Source organism: Rhinopithecus roxellana, chromosome 4, assembly GCF_007565055.1.
Source record: "Rhinopithecus roxellana isolate Shanxi Qingling chromosome 4, ASM756505v1, whole genome shotgun sequence".
Lineage (NCBI taxonomy): Eukaryota > Metazoa > Chordata > Mammalia > Primates > Cercopithecidae > Rhinopithecus > Rhinopithecus roxellana.
The window spans coordinates 70,799,394-70,820,220 of record NC_044552.1 but is presented as its reverse complement, the minus strand read 5'-3'; the positions used below and the strand labels follow the sequence as shown (position 1 = coordinate 70,820,220).

The following is a 20,827-nucleotide window of genomic DNA, read 5'->3' as shown; positions in this document are numbered from 1 at the left end:
GGTGCACCGCCTTTGAAGACAGGCTACTGTGAAAGTTGTCAGAATTAAAATGGAGTCACTTGTATTAAAAACAAAAAACAGGCCAGGTGCAGTGGCTCATGCCTGTAATCCCAGCACTTTGGGAGGCTGAAGAGAGCGGATCACTTGAGCTCAGGAGTTTGAGACCAGCTTGGCCAGCAAAATATAAAAATTACCTGAGTGTGGTGGCAGATGTCTGTAATACCAGCTAGTCATGAGGCTGAGGCAAGAGAATCACTTGAACCCAGGAGGCGGAGGTTACATGAGCCAAGATGGCGTCACTGCACTCCAGCCTGGGCAACAGAGCAAGCCTCCATCTCAAAAAGAATACCAAAACAAACAAACAAAAACAATCCTGACAAATAGAGCCAGAGAAGGCCATGAAGAGAAGGATTCTCATGCATAAATGCTTGGTAACAAAAACTGTAACAAAAGACTATAAAAATCATAACCTTGTATAAAGACCATTGAAATCTCACACTTTTGCAAGGACATATGCCCAGTAACTGCCTGTCCAGCTTCAGACTGGGCATCCCCTTTGTGAGTGATTCTTGTGGCCAAGCATAATTAAAACAATTATGTAATCCTCCCCATGTTTCCTTTAAAAACCTTCATCTTTCCATACCTCCCTGAAAAAGCACATAGTTCACTATGGCACACATATTCCCACTGCAATGCCCTATTCCTGAATAAATATCATTTCTTTTTTTTTTTTTTTTTTTTGAGACGGAGTCTCCCTCTGTTGCCTGGGCTGGAGTGCTGTGGCCGGATCTCAGCTCACTGCAAGCTCCGCCTCCGCCTCCCGGGTTCACGCCATTCGCCTCAGCCTCCCGAGTAGCTGGGACTACAGGCGCCCGCCACCTCGCCCGGCTAGTTTTTTGTATTTTTAGTAGAGACGGTGTTTCACCGTGTTAGCCAGGATGGTCTCCATCTCCTGACCTCGTGATCCGCCCGTCTCGGCCTCCCAAAGTGCTGGGATTACAGGCTTGAGCCACCGCGCCCGGCCAATAAATATCATTTCTTTTAGGGAGCCTCTTTGTTTGTTATTTAGGTTGACACAAATGTGTCAGAAGTGGAATCAGGAAAAGGATCATTATGGAAAGGAAATGATGATTTTTTTTTTTTTTTTTTTTTTTTTTGAGACAGAATCTTGCTCTGTCGCCCAGGCTGGAGTGCAGTGGTGAGATCTCGGCTCACTGCAAGCTCTACCTCCCGTGTTCACGCCATTCTCGTGCCTCAGCCTCCCGAGTAGCTGGGACTACAGGCGCCGCCACCGCACCTGGCTAATTTTTTGTATTTTTAGTAGAGACGGGGTTTCACCGTGTTAGCCAGGATGGTCTCGATCTCCTGACCTCGTGATCCGCCCGTCTTGGCCTCCCAAAGTGCAGGGATTACAGGCTTGAGCCACCGCGCCCGGCCCACTTTTGCTTCTTTCTAAATGTCTAATTTAATATTTTGTTTGATCTGCATGCTGAGTTACAGCTTGTGACTACACTGATTTTGGTTTAGTTATGTGTCTGTAAATGATTCGTCTTTTTTCCCTTGCTTGTTTCTGAAAATCTTCCAAGAGAAAAACAAACATTCTAAATGGTGGGCATATGACGGCTAGTTAAAAGTCACTATCTAAACACTGTCCAAACTCCTGACATTCACTGACAGAATTTACAGGATTTCCTTTGCTCCTGAGAGATTAATAAAAAACAGAATGGGATTCTCAAGTCAAGTCAATGGGATTCTGTCAAGTCAGGTCTTCTGGGACTCCAGCTAGCCGTATATTATGGCTTCTTTTCACACACATTTTTAAACTAATAGACAAATTACATCAAGAAACATTCAGAACTCAAATGATCTTTATCTAAATTCTCTAAAAACACCTCTGCAACGATAGAGTTAGCATGTAAAGTCTTCTAAATTCTCTATTTTTTTCTGCTTACTTTAAATCTGCTGACTTTTCTACTGGAGTTGAGATAAAATTCATTGCTTACGGCATCCAGCCAACATTTTTTTTTTTTTTTTTTTTTTGAGACGGAGTCTCGCTCTGTCGCCCAGGCTGGAGTGCAGTGGCCGGATCTCAGCTCACTGCAAGCTCCGCCTCCCGGGTTCACACCATTCTCCTGTCTCAGCCTCCCGAGTAGCTGGGACTACAGGCGCCCGCCACCTCGCCCAGCTAGTTTTTTTTTGTATTTTTTAGTAGAGACGGGGTTTCACCGTGTTCGCCAGGATGGTCTCGATCTCCTGACCTCGTGATCCGCCCGACTCGGCCTCCCAAAGTGCTGGGATTACAGGCTTGAGCCACCGCACCCGGCCTAGCCAGCCAACATTTTTTAAACCAAAACCCACAACCTAGACCTAAGGATCATCTCTCTTAAGGTAAATTTAGTTTTGCCAATTGTTTAGGGTGTTGGAAGTTAGTTGAAGGATTGATAGTCTAAGGAAAAAAATAGATAAATGTTTATAAAAGGCTCACAGATCAAACAAGTCAAAATCTTGAGCTCAGAGCAATAATATAAGGTGTCTCTGGCATAAAAATTGCTTTTTCTGCCACACAGGGGCCAAAAAGAAAAAGCCAAGCAAACACAGGAAACCCTGCTAAAATGCTTCCCTGTTCACATTAACCAAGCAAACCAGATGGGCAAACAAAAGATACATTTGTTACCAGTTCAAGGCTATTTGGAGAGTTTGCTTTCCTTAGGCAATTCAACCAGTCCTAGCTAAAATGTAAACACTGAAAATGTAACCCTAAACTCATTTAAAACCGAAAAAAGAAAAAGAGTCGGGGTAAAAGTGATTTTTTTTTTTTTTTTTTTTTTTTTGAGACAGAGTCTCGCTCTGTTGCCTGGGCAGGAGTGCAGTGGCCGGATCGCAGCTCACTGCAAGCCCCGCCTCCCGGGTTTACGCCATTCTCCTGCCTCAGCCTCCCAAGTAGCTGGGACTACAGGTGCCCGCCACCTCGCCCGGCTAGTTTTTTGTATTTTTTAGTAGAGACAGGGTTTCAGCCAGGATGGTCTTGATCTCCTGACCTCGTGATCCACCCGACAGGCTTGAGCTAAAAGAGATTTTTAAAAACCAAACTGCTTTGTCCAAAATCTTGGTCCACCATCTTCATTAGATTACCTATCAGGGCAAATAAAGTTCAGACATGTGAACAGGTGCCAATGTTGTCAATAATACAATCTGGATCCAGCTGTCTTTTATAAACCTGTGAGTTTACATATTTTACTGTCTCATGACTAAAATTCTAAAATGAAAGCTCTAAGATATTTCTGTGTGTGGGTATGTTTCAGGGCATTTACATATATGTACGTGTATTAAGTTTTATATTGTGTCTTCATGGTAAGATCTAGCATGGACCCTTAAATTCTGTTCAGATTGGCTTAGATAAATGAGCATTCATATAAAATATAGTAAGTCCTCAATGTTGTGAATAGGTTGTTGGAAACTGTGACTTTGAGCAAAACAATGTATAATGAAACCAATTTTTTTCCTCATCAATGTTATAATGAAATAGCATTGGCCAGGTGCAGTGGCTCACGCCTGTAATCGCAGCACTTTGGGAGGCCAAGGCGAGTGGATTGCCTGAGGTCAGGAGTTCGAGACCAGACTGACCGATATGGTGAAACCTCGTATCTACTAAAAATACAAAAATTAGTCAGGTGGTGGCGAGCACCTGTAATCCCAGTTACTCAGGCGGCTGAGGCACGTTCTGGTGAGCTGAGATTGTGTCATTGCACTCCAGCCTGGGCAACAGAGCAAAACTCTATCTCAAAAAAAAAAAAATAAAGGCCGGGCGCGGTGGCTCAAGCCTGTAATCCCAGCACTTTGGGAGGCAGAGACGGGCGGATCACGAGGTCAGGAGATCGAGACCATCCTGGCGAACACGGTGAAACCCCATCTCTACTAAAAACTTCAAAAAACTAGCCGGGAGTGGTGTCGGCGCCTGTAGTCCCAGCTACTCGGGAGGCTGAGGCAGGAGAATGGCGTGAACCCAGGAGGCGGAGCTTGCAGTGAGCTGAGATCCGGCCACTGCACTCCGGCCTGGGTGACAGAGCGAGACTCCGTCTCAAAAAAAAAATAAAATAAAATAAAAATAAAAATAATGGGCCGGGCGCGGTGGCTCAAGCCTGTAATCCCAGCACTTTGGGAGGCCGAGACGGGCGGATCATGAGGTCAGGAGATCGAGACCATCCTGGCTAATACGGTGAAACCCCGTCTCTACTAAAAAATACAAAAAACTAGCCGGGCGATGAGGCGGGCACCTGTAGTCCCAGCTACTCGGGAGGCTGAGACAGGAGAATGGCGTGAACCCGGGAGGCGGAGCTTGCAGTGAGCTGAGATCCGGCCACTGCACTCCAGCCTGGGCGACAGAGCAAGATTCCGTCTCAAAAAAAAAAAAAATAAAAAAATAAAAAAAAATAAAAATAAAAATAAAAATAATGAAATAGCATTGAACAAAGTGACATTATTTAAGGACCTGCTGGATGTTGTTTCACCCAGTCACAGTTTCCAAGAACCTACTAATGACATTAAGTGCCGACTTGCTCACTGTATTAATTAACCCAAACGTGTTTTAGTTCATGTGACTTAAGTATATCTTTAATAAATAAACTAGTTTCTAAATTGTTGATAAAAATAAAAATGTCTTCACAATTGTCAACATATTAATATACTGTTGCATGGGTTTTGTGGCAGACAGTTTTATATTGGTCTTCATTGGATGTTTTCATGCATTAGGGTTTAACACAAAGATTATAAAACTATAAACCCAGCCTAAAATAAAACTTTTTGTACAATTATTTCATAAGACTAATTTAATATTGTTGGTTTAATAAAAATAGCTGTATCTTCTGAGTTACTGACAAAATAACCATATATTTAAGGTTTTTAGGTGAACACCTGATATGCACAGGCTATAAAAATGGTTAACAGAGAAATAACTAAGTGATGACTGGCTTTGTCTAATATCTGTTTTAATAAGTAATCTAGGTATATAATTGTTAAAAATAAATTTTGTAAATATAAATGGTATACATGTTTATAAATAAGCTTTTTATGTAATTTAAAAACTTCAGGTTTTATGGTATATTAAACAATAGATATTCATTAAATGTCTGGTTAATTTCCAAATTTTTTATTTTTTATTTTTTATTTTTGGAGACAGGGACTCTCTCTGTCACCAGGCTGGAGTGCAATGGCACAATCACGACTCATAGGCAGCTTCGACCTCTCAGGCTCAAACGCTCCTCTTGACTTCGTGATCTGCCCGCCTCAGCCTCCCAAAGTGCTGGAATTACGGGCATGAGCCACCGCGCCTGGCCAAAACTAGATACATTTTAAGAAACAAGTCTCAGCAGGTCTTGGTGGCTCACGCCTATGATCCCAGCACTTTGGGAAGCCGAGGTGGGCAGATCACCTGAGGTCAGGAGTTCAAGACCAGCCTGACCAACATGGTGAAACCCCATCTCTTAGCCTCACAGCCACTCCCTTCAAAGCTCCCTTATTGCTCAAATGTGGCTGAAAATGTTTTGACACTGACTCCTGGCCACCATCACGCCCTCCAACATGGGACCAGAGCAGCAACCCAAGACAGGTCCATCCAAGCATGGAGGGACATCAAAACCTAACTACAGGATGATTGATCAGCGACGCTTTTGGAGAAAGATCTTGATCAAAAGAGGGAATGGGAAAATTATTGGAATCAAAATGGAGTCACTTGTGTCAAAAAAAAAAAAAAAAAGGAAGAAAAACTCCTGACAAATAGGTTGAGGAAGGCCATGAAGAGGAGTCTTATGCATAAATGCCTGATAACAAAAACTATCACAAAAGACTCTACAAAAACCACAACGTTGCATAAAGGCCGTTACCACCTTACACACAAAAAATACTCCTGCAACAACACCTGCCCAGCCACTGCCTCAAATTGGCATCACCCTTGTTACTTGATCTGTGTAGCCAAAAATAATTATCTCAAAGCAATTATGTAATCCTCTTCATTTTTCCTTTAAAAACCTTTGTCTTCCTGTACCGCCCTGACTACGCACAGAGCTTACTGTGGAATGCATATTCCCACTGCAATGCTTTGCTCCCAAATAAATATTATTTTCGAAAGCCGCTCTCTGTTTTTAGGCTGATACCACCATAGTCTTGAAGTCTATAAACAACTATGTTTGCATTCTCTCCTTTCTTCATCTCCAAAGGTGAGATAATTATGCACAGAACATTCATAATCACTTGAAAGTCTACTACTATATCGCCTGTAATCCCAGTACTTTGGTAGGCCAAGGCGGGTGGATCACGAGGTCAGGAGTTCGAGACCAGCCTGGCCAATATGGTGAAACCCCATCTCTACTAAAAATACAAAAATTAGCCAGGCATGGTGGCGCACCTGTAGTCCCAACTACTCCGGAGGCTGAGGCAGAAGAATTGCTTGAACCCGGGAGGCAGAGGTTGCAGTGAGCCGTGATCACGCCACTGCACTCCAGCCTGGGAGAGAGAGACTATCTCAAAAAAAAGAAAAGAAGTGTACACATATTCTCTCATTTTGTCCCCTTTGCCACCATTAAAGCAAATGCCCTATTTTCTGTGGCCCCTGCTGATTTCTGGAATTTACAATAACAAAGCCTGGTGAGTAGAGCAGGCCCCTCCCTGCCTCTCTGGAACAGCAAGGCCATCACTCACAGCAAGCCCCAGGTGCTGACCAGGAAGGAGGCTCCAGCCTCCCAACACCCTTCACCTTCTCTGCCTTGGGTGGTTTTTAAGTATCACTCCCAAGCTATCAAACTGAAACATGTATTTTAATTTATTTTCAATGTTTGAGCAGCACTTCTCCATCATCCTCTCCTACAACCTCACCATGAAAGCCTTTAAATAAGTCCTCCTCTTTCCAGGACCCGGCACCCAGCCTCGTAAAGAAAGACACCCAGCCCCTGTGTGTTGGAAGAAATGACTGCCCTGGGCTTGCTGGCTGCCTCACAATAAGACACCCATTTCCTCATTGTTTATAAGAATGAGGACACCTTCCCAGGGAAGCAAGGGAAGGGAGTTGGAGGGCCAGTGAGCCAGGATTAGAGGTGGAAGCTGAGAGCGTTCCTGCCACCTGGCCAGAGCAACCGGCTGATTCTGGTTTGCCTGAGACTTTCCAAGTATAAGCACTGTCAGTCCCTCGTCCCGAAGACGCCCTCTGTCCCAGGCAAACCAGGATCATTGGCCACCCTCCTTCTGGCCCATGTTTTTCTATGAGTTACTGGACAAGATTATCTCAATATTTAAAGAATGTCTTAGCAGCTGGGTTCCTTCAAACACAGAACCTACAGCAACAGTTTCCATGTCAATTTTATTGAGAGTGGTACAATCCCAGGGAAAGGAGAGAGGATGGAGTCAGACAGGAGGTCGGAGAGTACATTTCAGAGGGTGCACGTGGGCCAGAGCTTCAGGACAAACACAGCTGGTTTATTTCCAAACTATTGCGTTCGGAAACAATCTGTTAGCTCTGTCCAGTCACTGTCACCCTTGGCCAAAGTCTGACCTACACATCCAGCCAGGCCTGTGGCTGCCAGTTCAGTCAGCATGGTGCGAACAAGCCCCCATGTCAAGCAGCTCTTTGGTCTGTGGGGCGGAAGGGGCAGAGGCTGGGAACTGCTTCACCAACCTATTTGTCAGGACTTTTTTTTTTTTTTTTTTTTTTTGAGACAGTTTCACTCTTGTTGCCCAGGCCAGAGTGCAATGGCACGGTATCAACTCACCGCAACCTCCGGGGCCTGCACCAGGAGGTCAGGTAGGGAGACAAGGCCAGGGGCCAGTGACCGGGGGCAGGGTGGAAGAGGGGAAGTGGATATGGGCAGGACCAAGGGGGCCTGGGGGGCCTGTCAACTAGATCCAGTGCAAAGAGGTGGAGAAGGTTTGGAATCGTTGTTACAAAGTCTGGAGAAATGAGCAGCCTGGGAAAAGCTAGCAGGATTTCAGAGCTTCGTTGAGGCCCCAGCTGAGGGGGAGACCCCGTGTCAATGGTGACTTCCAGGAGCGCCTGCCTGGTAGCACTTTCCTCCTGCTGAATGGGTGGCGAAAGCACGAGATGAGAGTATTTGTATTGATCAGAGATTGGGGGCCCCAGGACAGATGAGCCAAAAAGACAGAGAAGCAAATTAGTTTAAGACAATGGGTCTCAGTATCTGCGCAAGTTAGAATCACTTGGGGAGCTTTAAAAATCACAGTGTTCAGGCTGAACCCCAAACCAACTGAGTCAGATCTGAAGCAGGGCTTAGGCGTCAGTATTTGTATTTATTTATTTATTTATTTAGAGACAGGGTCTCACTGTGTTGCCCAGGCTGAAGTGCAGTGGCACAGTCATGGTTCACTGCAGCCTCGAATTCCCAGGCTCAGATAATCCTCCCACGTTGGCTTCCTAAGTAGCTGGGACTACAGGCACATGCCACCATGGCCAGTTAATTTTTGTATTTTTTGTAGAGATCAGGTGTCGCCATGTTGTCCAGGCTGGTATGGAACTCCTGGGCTCAAGCAATCTGCCCACCTCAGCCTCCCAAAGTGCTGAGATTACAAGCATGAGCCACTGCACCCAGCTGGCATCAGTACTTTTTGTTTATTTGTTTGTTTGTTTTTGTTTTTGAGATGGGGTCTCACTCTGTTGCCCAGTCTGGAGTATAGTGGCACAATCTCAGCTCACTGCAACCTCCACCTCCCGGGTTCAAATGATTCTCCTGCCTCAACCTCCCAAGTAGCTGGGACTACAGGAGCCCACCACCACACCTGGCTAAGTTTTGTATTTTTAGTAGAGACGGGGTTTCACCATATTGGCCAGGCTGGTCTCCAACTCCTGACCTTGTGATCCACCCGCCTTGGCCTCCCAAAGTGCTGGGATTACAGGTGTGAGCCACTGCACCCGGCCAGCATCAGTATTTTTAAAGCTCCCTAAAGGATTCCAAATGTACAGCAAATTTGATAACCCACGGTTTAGGGCGTGGTAAGAGAGATCTAGAAGAGGAACCCATGGAATCCATGCCACATCAGCGCCTTCCTGGGGTTCCGTTTCAGCTCCAGCTCCCCCCGGGGTTCCGTTTCAGCGCCGGCCCCCCCCCCCCCCCCCCCCGGTTCCGTTTCAGCGCCGGCGGCTCCCCCCGCCCCCGGGGTTCCGTTTCAGTGCCGCCGGCTCCCCGCCCCCCCCCCCCCCCCCCCCCCCCCCCCCCCCGGGTTCCGTTTCAGCGCCGGCTCCCCCCGGGGTTCAGTTGCATTTTTGCCCTTTGGTCTGTGAGCGATCCCTGTATTCTCGTAATAAGTTTACCCTTTTTGGCTGAAACTAATACTTGCAACCAACAGTCTTAAATGCCGTAGTGCCATATCTTTATAAAGTGACTGTCAGTGCCTCTAGCTGTCCCTGACATACCTGCCAATGATGAGAACTACAGCAAAGTTCTAAATGTTCTCATTCCTACTGCAGCCTGAGGGAAGGGTATTTGGTTTTGCATTTCCCCTTGCAGAAGTTGAGAACAGTCTCCACTGGAAGAACGAGGGTTCTGGAGCTCCCAGCTTGTCACCACCAGGCAGGAGCATGCTTGCCCTTTCCAGATGGAGTAGGAAGTAATCTTTGTCGGCCTGTTCCCCGAAGAGCATGGGTTTACCAATCAGAAACACTGCCCCGGTCATGCCAGATAGATAAGCCAGGGAAGCTGGTCATTATCTTCACTTAGGAACAAAACTCCGTCTTTAAGTCCTGACAAGACTTAAACTGAACGTCAACAGTAAACAACCAAGATTACTTTGCTGGCTGTACTCCGCCATTAACAAACACAGCACAGAGGGCACTTTCCTAGGCATGTGGGTATATTTAAAAGAATGGGAAGCCAGAGCCCCTGCTATTCAGGAGGCTGAGGTGGAACAATAAGAATCACTTGAGCCCAGAAGTTCCAGGCTGTAGTGCACCATGACTGCACTATGAGGAGCCACTGCACTCCAACCTGGGCAACACAGTGAGACCCCATCTCTAAAAAAACAAGGCAACAACCACCAAAAAAACTTAAAAAAGAATGGAAAGAGTGCAGCCGTGCCCCTTACATCACGTTTCCAAGTTCTGTTCGTTTCCTTCACTCCCCAGGAGACAGAAAAGGCAGGACAACGCCCACCCACCATGTGCCCCTGCATCCCATAGCAGCTGGAAAAGCGGGCGGCGTTGCTCATGGCGTGCCTGTCTCACGCCTTTAGAGCTCTGCTCCCAGAGGTGGGCGATCAGCCCTTTGCTCAAACTGCTTCCTACATAGCAAAACAAGGGCTGCTCCAGCGAGACCCGTCATTTGCCACGACTTTCCAAGTCAGGACAAGGCCAGGAGAGGCCAGTCCCAGGCACATGATGAGTCTATGCAGCTGTGGGTCTCAGGGTCACAAATAAATCCTCTGCTATGGCCTTGAACACGCCAAACAATGGGACCTTGTCCTGATTTCCTAAGTATGGCGTAAACCTCACAACTCCAGGAAACATGGGGTAAGGAAGAAAGGGGCATATAGCGGGAATGCTGGTGCAGAAACGTTCGGAGTAGGCATAGCAGTGCCCTGCAGCCCACGGCTGAGCAAGCCGCAGAGGAATGGGGCCTGGAGAGCTGCCTGGCCCCTGAGCGGTGGGCAGCAGCCTCTCCCTGTGCGGCTCTAAGGTGCCAGCTTCCTAAACCGTCACTCCTGGGGCGTTTTCCTTTTAGGGTAGTCTTGCCAGGGCATTTTCACGTTGAAATGCATGCTATTTCTTTAATTGCTTGTTTAGATGACATTTAGGGTAATTTAATTTTTTTAAGTTATGGAAGCATGTATGACGATTTCAAGGAATTTCATTTCAGGATAGGAAAAGAGGGACTACAATATAGTTGCTGTTATAAAAAAGTAGGAGGGAGTTCTTTGAGAAGCACAGCCCTGAGGCCATGGGCAGGCCTTACAGGGAGCTGTCCACTGAGTGGGGAGGGGGCGATGAGGACTGAGCCAAGGAGAGCAAGAGAACCAGCCAGCTGGAAGGAAGGCGGGAAGACCAAGACCCCAGAGCGCAAGAGCTCAGGGGTTTGCCCCGAGGCTCATGGAAGGGAATGCCATTGAGGCTGAAGAAATTGGGGAAATCAGCGTCCCGTCCCCTTTCTGCACTGTTCAGCTGGGTGTCAGCGGCCTTCTGCCTGCTACCTGACCGTGATACCCCAGCGTACACACACTACCCCAGCAGACGGCTCATCTGAGTCTCCAACCCTGCCTCACCCAGCCTGGCTTAACCTGGAGTGGCTCCTTATGTCCTGATCCACCTTTAGGGTGGCCAACCATCCTAATTGTTCCGGGACCGAGGGGTTTCCTGGAACACTAGACTTTCAAGCCAAGATGCACTGAGCACCGTATCTCCGACCGAACACCTCCTGAGCTAGGCCGGAGCCTGTTTCCTCTGCCTTCATTGCATACTCTCTCTCACCCCAACAGACACACACACACACACACACACACACACACCCTCCCCAATTTGCACCTGAGAAACCTCAGGCAACTCAGGTGACACAGTGAAGATTTCAGACACCTCTGCTGGGAAGACGGAGCCACCCTGATCCAGACACAGCTGCACTATGAGTCTGCTGTCTCCGTTTTAGAGCCAGGAGGGATCCGAGATCATCCTATAAGATGGCAGACCCTATTTCCAATAAGCACAGCGGCCGATCCAAGCCAGGACCCAGCCAGTCCTCCTGACTCTTGTTCATCAAATACTCAGCTGCTATGTTTAGAAAATACCGGCAGAGAGAAGCCAAATCCACAGTCCTGTATCAACACATGAGCTGTTCTTTTCAAGGAAAGCCCATTAATGGCCTGGCTTCTGTCCCTAAAAAGATGCTGAAGTCCTAACGCCCTGTGCCTGTGAACGTGGCCTGATTTGCTAAGGCCTTGGCAGACCAGCAAGCTAAAATAAGGTCATTAGGGCGGGCCCTAAATCCAGTGTGACTGATGTCCTTATAATAAGGGGAGATTCTGACACAAACACACATAGAAGGAAGATGATGTAAAGATACAGGGAGATGATAGACATCTACAAGCCAAGCCTGAAGCTACCAGAAGGCAGAGAAAAGGCCTGGGACACAATGTCCCTCAGGAGGAGCCAATCCTGCCAACACCTGGATTTCGGACTCCGGACCTCAGAACTGGGGAACGACACATCCCTGTTGCTTGAGCCCACAGGCTGTGGTGTTTTCTTACCACAGTCCCAGAAGGCAGCCCCAGAGCCCCAGCTTCCATATCTGGGGAACAAGGCCCACTTCAAGCTTCAGGTGTCCCACCAGCCTTGAGGCCTGTTCTCCTCTGGCAAAGGATGGTCTTTCAGTTGCCACAGCTGAGTCATCGCTGCAGCCGGATGATGACCAGGAAGAACAGATGGGATGCTTATACCTGCTCTGCTATCCAGGAAATTAGTATCCTTATTTTTTTCCTCTCAATTCAGAGTGAGATGTGGCTTAAATAAACATATTCTGAGGCCAGGCACGGTGGCTCACGCCTGTAATCCCAGCACTTTGGCAGGCTGAGGGAAGTGGACCACGAGGTCAGGAGATCGAGACTATCCTGGCTAACACGGTGAAACCTCATCTCTACTAAAAATACAAAAAATTAGCCGGGTGTGGTAGAACGCACCTGTAGTCCCAGCTACTCGGGAGGCTGAAGCAGGAGAATATCATTTGAACACGGGAGGTGCGGGTTGCAGTGAGCTGAGATCACGCCACTGCACTCCGGCCTGAGTGACAGAGGGAGACTCCGTCTCAAATAAAAAAAAAAAAAAAAAAAAACACTCTGGAGGCTGAGGCAGGCGGATCCCGAGGTCAGCAGTTCGAGACCAACCTGGCCAACATGGTGAAACCCCTTCTCTACTAAAAACACAAAAATTATCCAGGCATGGTGGTCCACGCATGTAGTCCCAGCTACTCAGGAGGCTGAGGCATAAGAATTGCTTGAACCCGGGAGGCGCAGGTTGTAGTGAGCCGAGATCGTGTCACTGCACTCTAGCCTGGGCAACAGAGCAAGACTCTGTCTCAAAAACAAACAAACAACAACAAAAAAAAACCCATACTCTGCTGTATGGACAACAGCCACGCTTACCCCAAGGTTCACAAAGAAATAATTAAGCCTGGGTAACCACCAGGAAGAGAGCTGATAAATGCATACGATACAGACTTGGGTTTGAATTCTGGTTCTAAAATGCAACCTCGGACAAATTACTTGGTCTGGCTAGACTTCATTTTCCTCTGAGGGTTACTGGGAAGATTATATAAGATGATGCATATAAACACTTGGTCCAGAACCCAGTACACAGTAAGGACTCAATAAGAGAGTAACAGTATCTGACAAAATACAATTCAAGAGATGTCCATTATAGACATAAATATGCCCATTACTATATGTGAGATTCAGAATGTTAGCCTCTGGCTATGTGATTAAAAGAAAATCTAGACTGGGTGTGGTGGCTCACGACTGTAATCCCTGCAATTTGAGAGGTCAAGGCGGGTGGATCACTTGAGGTCAGGAGTTCGAGACCAGCCTGGGCATCACAGTGAAGCCCTGTCTCTACTAAAAAAAAACAAAAATTAGCCAGGCATAGTGGCGCATGCGTGTAATCTCAGCTACTTGGGAGGCTGAGCCAGGAGAATCGCTTGAACCCGGGAGGCGTAGGTTGCAGTGAGCTGAGATCAGGTCACTGCACTCCAGCCTAGGTGACAGAGCAAGACTCTATTTCAAAAAAAAAAGATAAAATCCCAGTCTCATCAGGGACACTCACTGTCTCCTCCCACCAAAAAAAAGAAACAAAAGATAGAGACAGTTGTCAGTCAACTAGTTACACTGAGGTGTATCCAGTAATTTGAAAACAAGGAGAAAAAATGAGGTCCTCTGAAATGCTTACATCAAAATCAGTACAGATGTGTCAGGAAATGACGTTGGCCTTAAACAAAAAACATGGCTCCCAGACCTTTCAACCTGAATGTAACCTGATCAAAGGTGTCAAAGCAGAAAGGAAGGTGGGCCAGCCTGGAGGCGTGGAAACGGAGCACGAGCCAAGGTGAGCTGACAGCGGTCACTGAGCTTTGTGTGGGGAGAGGGACTTTGTGTGGGGAGAAGGAGATGTGGCACCTGGCTGCCAGTACTGCCGCCCATTGGAAAATCCAGCAGAGGAGGAAATGGGTGCCTCAGAGTGTCTCCTGCTGCTCTAAGATAATTCTTTTGGTTTTTTGTTTTTTTGTTTTTTGAGATGGGAGTCTCGCTCTTGTCGCCCAGGCTGCAGTGCGGTGGCGCAATCTCGGCTCACTGCAACCTCCACCTCCCTGGTTCAAGCAATTCTCCTGCCTCAGCCTCCTGAGTAACTGGGATTACAGGCGCCTGCCATCAAACCCAGCTAATTTTTGTATTTTTAGTAGAGATGGGGTTTCGCCATGTTGGCCAGACTGGTCTCGAACTCCTGATCTCAAGTGATCCGCCCCGTCAGCCTCCCAAAGTGCTGGGATTACAGGCGTGAGCCACCGTGCCCGGCCTGCTCTGAGAGATTTCACTCACCCCTCATGGCTCTCCATCCTGGCAGAGATCCAGCCCAAGCCAATTACATCCGAATCCCCAAGGGTGGGGCCTGGGCATCTGTGTTTTTAAAAGCTCCCTCACACCCTTGAGCTCAGGAGTCCAAAACCAGCATGGACAACATAGTGAGACCTCATCTCTATGAAAAAATTCAAATGAACAAAAAAATTAGTTGGGTATGGTGGCACATGCCTGTAGTACCAGCTACTTGGGAGGCTGCGGGGGAGGAATTGAGGAGGTCAAGGCTGCAGTGAGCCATGATCACACCACTGCACTCCAGCCCTGGTGACAGGGGTGAGACTCTCTACCCCCCTCCCAAAAAAAAAAAAAAGAAATAGCTCCTTGAGATGATTCTGCAGCCAGCACTGGGAATCCTGATCTTATCAATTCCCTTGGGGTTCAAGTGATTCTCATGCCTCAGCCTCCCAAGTAACTGGGATCACAGGCATGCACCACCACGCCCGGCTAAGTTTTGTATTTTCAGTAGAGATGCGCTTTCACTATGTTGCTCAGGCTGGTCTCGAACTCCTGGGCTCAAGTGATCTGCCCGCCTTGGCCTCCCAAAGTGCTGGGATTACAGGCGCGAGCCACCGTGCCCGGCTGCCTTTGTCCGTTCTACTGTTTTTTAGTATCTGGCTACTTTCCAGTTTAGGAGTATTACAACTTGTGCTGTTACGAACACTTTTTAGTACATGTCTTCTGACGGCCCATGAATACATTTCTGCCAGGCATATCGCCGACAGAAAATGCTGGGCCTAAGGAAATGTGTGTGTTCAACTTTAGTAGCTGTTGCCAAGTGGTTTTCCATAATGATTATAGCAATTTACCCTCCCATCTGCAGTGTGTGAACATTCCATGTCCTTGTTACCACTTTGGTGGGAGTCAAGGAGTTTTCCGTAGACTTCAAGTTATTCTTTTTCTTTTACAGACAGCCATAGAAAGCCAGCCAGTTTCCCCCATGAATGTGAATGAAAAGCAATAGCCCAGATGATTATTAGCAGCCAATTGCTATCAAGTTAAAATGAAAGAACTTGATTACATCAATAGGCTGCTGGATCAGCAACCCAATCCTTATTTTCCTTTTGTTTAGACGGGTTCGCTGTAGTTTTTCTGTTATGTGTATCTGAAAACATCTTTAGTGCTCTCGTCATAAAGTGTTTGAGTCTTATGAAAATCCTTGTGAAGAGAGTTTCTTTATCCTGATGTGGAAATGGATTGGCCAATGAAATGCAATTAATTCCCCCTAAGGTAGGGGAGTTAGCAAAGGGTAGAACTGGGGCTAGAACCAGGATTTCAGATCCCTGGCCTACTGTTTTACCACCTTCCCTCTCCTGACAGGCAGTACAACTATCATCTCTCATTTTGTGAAAATGGCCATGAGTCCTTTGATCACATAGCTGCAGCTCTTCACTGATGCCAAATTATGTAGCAAATATGCAAACAGCCATGCTGGTGAACAGAGGGGCCAATCATGTTTTGTAAACGGAGCTTTAGCAGCTGTGTTCCTTGCTTCGCCCTGTTATGAGAAAACTGCCAACCACGTGAGGTGAGTCCCTGGTCCTCCAGGGAAAAGAGCTGGTACGTTTTACTCATAAATCACCAATAAGGAAATGAAGACAGTGAGAAGAGAAGGAACCAAAATCGTAGTAGTAATTTCACCTTCCAGCTAGACAGATGCAGAAGCTGTAACTAGCAGCTTCCCAACTTAGAAACCCAACAGTATTTCACCTAGTTTTGTACAGCGACAATCCATTGATAGAAAAAATTCAATGGAGCTACTGAAGATAGTTCAGTGATCTAAAACATCTTCTCACTAAAAACAGACTTTGTGATTCAGCCTAACTGCCCTGTCTATAGAAAATACTGTAAAGTACTCTGCAGTCAATTTGGGCTCACGGTGGGGGTGCAGAATCCATCACTGATCACTTCCAACCGCTGTCAATCTGTCTTCAAGCTCCAACTCAACTAAGGAAGTGGCTCCTGGAGCAAAGACTCAAATGCTTGCTGTAGTACAGGCAGCCAAATTGCTATGTCACTTGTCCTGTGTAAAATCCTCTAGTTGGCTTCACACTGCAATCCCAGTGAAATCCACATTCCTTAGTCTGATCTTCAAGGCACTTCAGGGCCTGGCCCTGCCTCTCTCTCTGACTACAGTGCTCCAGGCTCACTGGTCTTCCGTCTGTGCCTTGAACATTTCATGTTTTTATGGCCTCAGGGACTTTGCAATCCTCTTTCCTCTTCTGGGACTTTCCTCCCTGCCTCCTTGTCTGGTTAGCTCCTCATTTTTCAGTTCTCAGACAAATGTCACCTTCAAGATGAGCCTCACCTGACTACCTTCTGTGTGGCAGCACCCTGTCACTCTCTCATGTCACTTGGTTTATTATCTGTAAGCCCCAGGACAGCAGAGACCCTGTCTTGCTCACCGCTGTATTCACAACGCCTAGACCAACCAACAGCAGGAACATAAAAGATGCTCGGTAACTACCAGGTGAATAAATTGGTCAATGAATAAAGATGGAGATTAACCACTGGGGTGTGTTCTCTTCTCTGCTATTTTCATAGCGATCATTCCATTTTCACTTAGCTCTGTTGCCAAAGAAATATTCCCAGGAAAAGAAAATACAGGAAAAAAAAAAAAAAAAAAGGCCAGGCATGGTGGCTCATGCCTGTAATCTCAATACTTTGGGAGGCCAAGGTGGGAGCATCACTTGAGCCCAGGAGTTTCAGACCAGCCTGGGCAATACAGGGAGATTCCATCTCTACAAAAAATACAAATATTAGGTGATGGGGCACGGGCCTGCGGTCCTAGCTACTCGGGAGGCTGAGGTAGAAGGACTGCTTGAGTCAGGGAGGTGGAGGATGTAGTGAGCCAAGATTGCACCACTGCACTCCAGCCTGGGCGACAGGGCAAGACCCTGTCTCAATAAATAAATAAATAGAAAAAAAAGAGTAGGGGGTGGGGGGCGGAGGAGTAGTAGAAAAGGAGATTGGAAATAATCTTATTTAACAAGTATGAGGCCGGGCGCGGTGGCTCACGCCTGTAATCCCAGCACTTTGGGAGGCCGAGATGGGCGGATCACGAGGTCAGGAGATCGAGACCATTCTGGCTAACACGGTGAAACCCCATCTCTACTAAAAATACAAAAATTAGCCGGGCGCGGTGGCGGGCGCCTGTAGTCCCAGCTACATGGAAGGCTGAGGCAGGAGAATGGTGTGAACCTGGGAGGCGGAGCTTGCAGTGAGGGGAGATCGCACCACTGCACTCCAGCCTGGGCGACAGAGCGAGATTCCGTCTCAAAAAAAAAAAAAAAAGTATGATATGAAACTGTAGGTTCTTTTCCCATACCCTCAGGTCTCCCAGGAGGCTGCAATAGGCAGATTTCCAGGATCGCCCAAAAGCTACATCACATGATTTTTTACATTTTTTAAAAATAGGCATTTTCACTCAGTAACCATGACCCTGGTCCCTCTGCGTTGCTGATTAGCCGTGGGAAGGCATTAGGTTTTCGAACAGATGTGAGGATAAGTGTGACATACCTTTTTCTGAACATGTACCCATGATTATTAGCACAAGATGGGTCTTACAAAAATGACGACCACCCATTCCCCACAGCAGTGCGATACCCTCGCCATCCTTAGCACAGAGTGAGTAAATCATGATTAAATCTCAGCTTTCCGAGACCTTCTGGTTTAGGCTTCCCATTTAACAGATGAGGAAGGTTGAGGTGTGAGGTGAGGGAGGTTTCTACCAACTCGCGATAGGGTACTGTCACGACACCGCCGAGCCTTTGGATACATCGGCCATTGGCGGCGAACAGAGGTTCCTTCCCCTCCGAACTGCAGAGCGCGGAGAGTAAGGAGGGGGTGCCGGCGCCAGGGTCTGCAGCCCCCACCGCTCTCCCCTAGGCCGCAGGAGAGGGAGACAGAGATGAACGCAAACAAGTTCCACACAGCGGCTCCCAGGCGCGGTGTCCCCGCAGGGGGCCCCGCCACGCCCGTCCGTCCCCAGCCCTCGGCGGCGCCCCAGCCACGGAGGCGTCCTGCGAAGCCCAGGGGCTTGGGGCGCTCGGAGCTGCGGCCAAGACCCTCCTCCTGACGCCGGAGCGCGCGCGGTCGCCTCCCTAGACTCCGCTGCGTGAGGCCCGAGCGGGGGTGGCGGGGCGGGCGCAGGGGGAGAACGACGCTGGGCGCGGGGAGGAGCCAGAACCCGCAGCTCCTTTACGGGGTTGGCGGGAGCCTAGGCTCGGGTTTGAGCTGAAGGGAAATCGGCCCTTCGCCCGGGGGCGCGGGGCTGCCCTAGATCCAGGAACCTGCACGCCGCTGCCAGCACCCCTGCTCCCCGTCCCCTTCCGGGTCCCTCCCAGATCCCCGGCCCGACCCCGTCCCCATCCTTACGCTCCGCGCCAGGCGGGCGGAGGCGGCCGAGGGCGGGACCAGGCCAAGCCTCGGGCGCCGCCGGGGTCCAGGAGGGGACTGCGGCCCGGAAGCCTCCGGCCGCCCCGCAGCTGCCCGCGCCGCGCCCACCTGTAGTAGCGGTCATCCTTGAAGGGCGTGAGGTCCTCCTTGAGCTCACGGTACGCCTCCCGCAGCCGTCGGCACAGGTGCTTGAGCTCGCTGCAGAGCGGGGGCTCAAAGGCAGGGTACTCGGCGTCCATGTTGCGCAGCCTCCCGGGCCCCGGCCCCGCCGCTCCGCCCTTTGTGTCGCCGCCTGCGCCCCCTCTCTCCTCCAAGCACCGGGGATCGGGCTGCCGGCGCGCTGGGCGGGACCGAGGAGGAGGAGCAGGTGCTGGGGAGGTGGGGAGGGGGCGCGCAGGAAGCGGACCCGGTGCGCTCAGGGCGCCGCCGCGAGCACGCGAGGAGCCGGGCCGGCCCCCGCCCCGAGGAGGGGGCCTGAGTGGGGGAGGGGGCCGCGCCCATCCGCCTCCGCGTCCATCCGCCGCCGCCCCGGGAGAGGCAGAAGGCGGGGGAGGAAGTGCAACACAAGGTCGTCTGCCGCCCAGGACAAAAATCTCAGTGCCGCCCTCGCCAGTGGCAGCGCTGGGAAGGGAAGACACTGGAGGTGGGAGCACGAAGGAAAATGGGGCTTGGGGGCCGGACTGAGAGCCCTTTCCTGCTGGGAAGGGGCTACCGCGTTCAGCACCGCGGACAGCTCACGGGGGAGCCTTCTGGCTTCTCAGGCTCCACTTGGCGTAATGCAGTAACATTTAAAACTAAGACCATTAGGGTTGTAGTCATAATAAATATTTTTTAATGAAGCGTGTCCAAGTGAGGTGCCTCTTCTCACTTGTACTAAAACCATCAAAAAAAAAAAAAAAAAGTCTAGGCAGAGGAGTTTCTCACCCTCTACAAGCTCAACACTAGTGAGCAAACTACAGAGTTAACAAATTAACACGTCTTCTACGGAATGGCTTCTCCAAAGCGTAGTGTGATCTCCTCTTGTGAATTTTTCCAATAATACGTGGAGAAACAGCCTTTCCAGACGATGTTAGTGCATTTCCATCTGAACCCAGGGCAGGTTTCCACGCAAGATTGATCCTGCCTGCACTGGGGGAAACCTCTTACTTTTAGGTACAAAACCTACACAATTGAACCTAAATAATTGTGAAATATCGATCCCAGGAATCTGTATTTGTCCAAACTCCACAGGCAAGCCTAATGACCACTCAGGTGCCAGCGGTGTCAGCATTCCCATGTTTCCTGCTGTCTGTGCCTACTCTGTCACTCCACCCGCTCTTCCTTGCTCTGTATTTTTATTTCTTTTTTCCCTTTACATTTTGGAACAGCTTTTGTATGCTAGCCAGGCTCCCCTATCAGGGCTTGCATATCTTCCCATAACTGCTGATCATATTGCACTGCGCACTGTTAGGTTTTAGCCTTCATTCATTAACATGAGCATTTGTGTTTAATCATCTCAGGATTTTAAAAAAAGAAAGAGCTCAGGTTTGGTAATACTCAAAATATAGTGCATCAAGAGGCGCACTAAGAAGAACTTCAGAGAACACACATGCAGATTTGTTTTCTGAAATGAAAGACTGAGTTCAGCATGTGCCATATTTTAAACATTGTATCATTGGCTACAGAGAGCTTATTTTTAGGAGGAATATAGGACAATCTCCAAGATACATCAAAACACTTAAAAAATCCTCTAGGGAGCTTTCCTTAGCTTCTCAAGCCTAGTTTTTTTCCTCCCTCTTTGAAGTACAGTAGCCCCTCGAGGATAATACACATCTGGCTCCAGCACTGA

At 48.6% G+C, this 20,827-nt stretch overlaps 1 protein-coding gene across 1 annotated transcript in view; it reads right to left on the bottom strand.

Moving 5' to 3' along the window:
• TMEM181 (transmembrane protein 181) overlaps positions 1 to 19,500 on the bottom strand; it is a 103,556-nt gene extending 84,056 nt beyond the window's left edge. The window contains 2 exon segments of the mRNA XM_030928794.1: positions 19,108 to 19,446; positions 19,448 to 19,500. Of these exon segments, the coding sequence (XP_030784654.1) occupies positions 19,108 to 19,446; positions 19,448 to 19,500 (392 nt within the window).
• Positions 19,501 to 20,827: the final 1,327 nt, after the last annotated feature.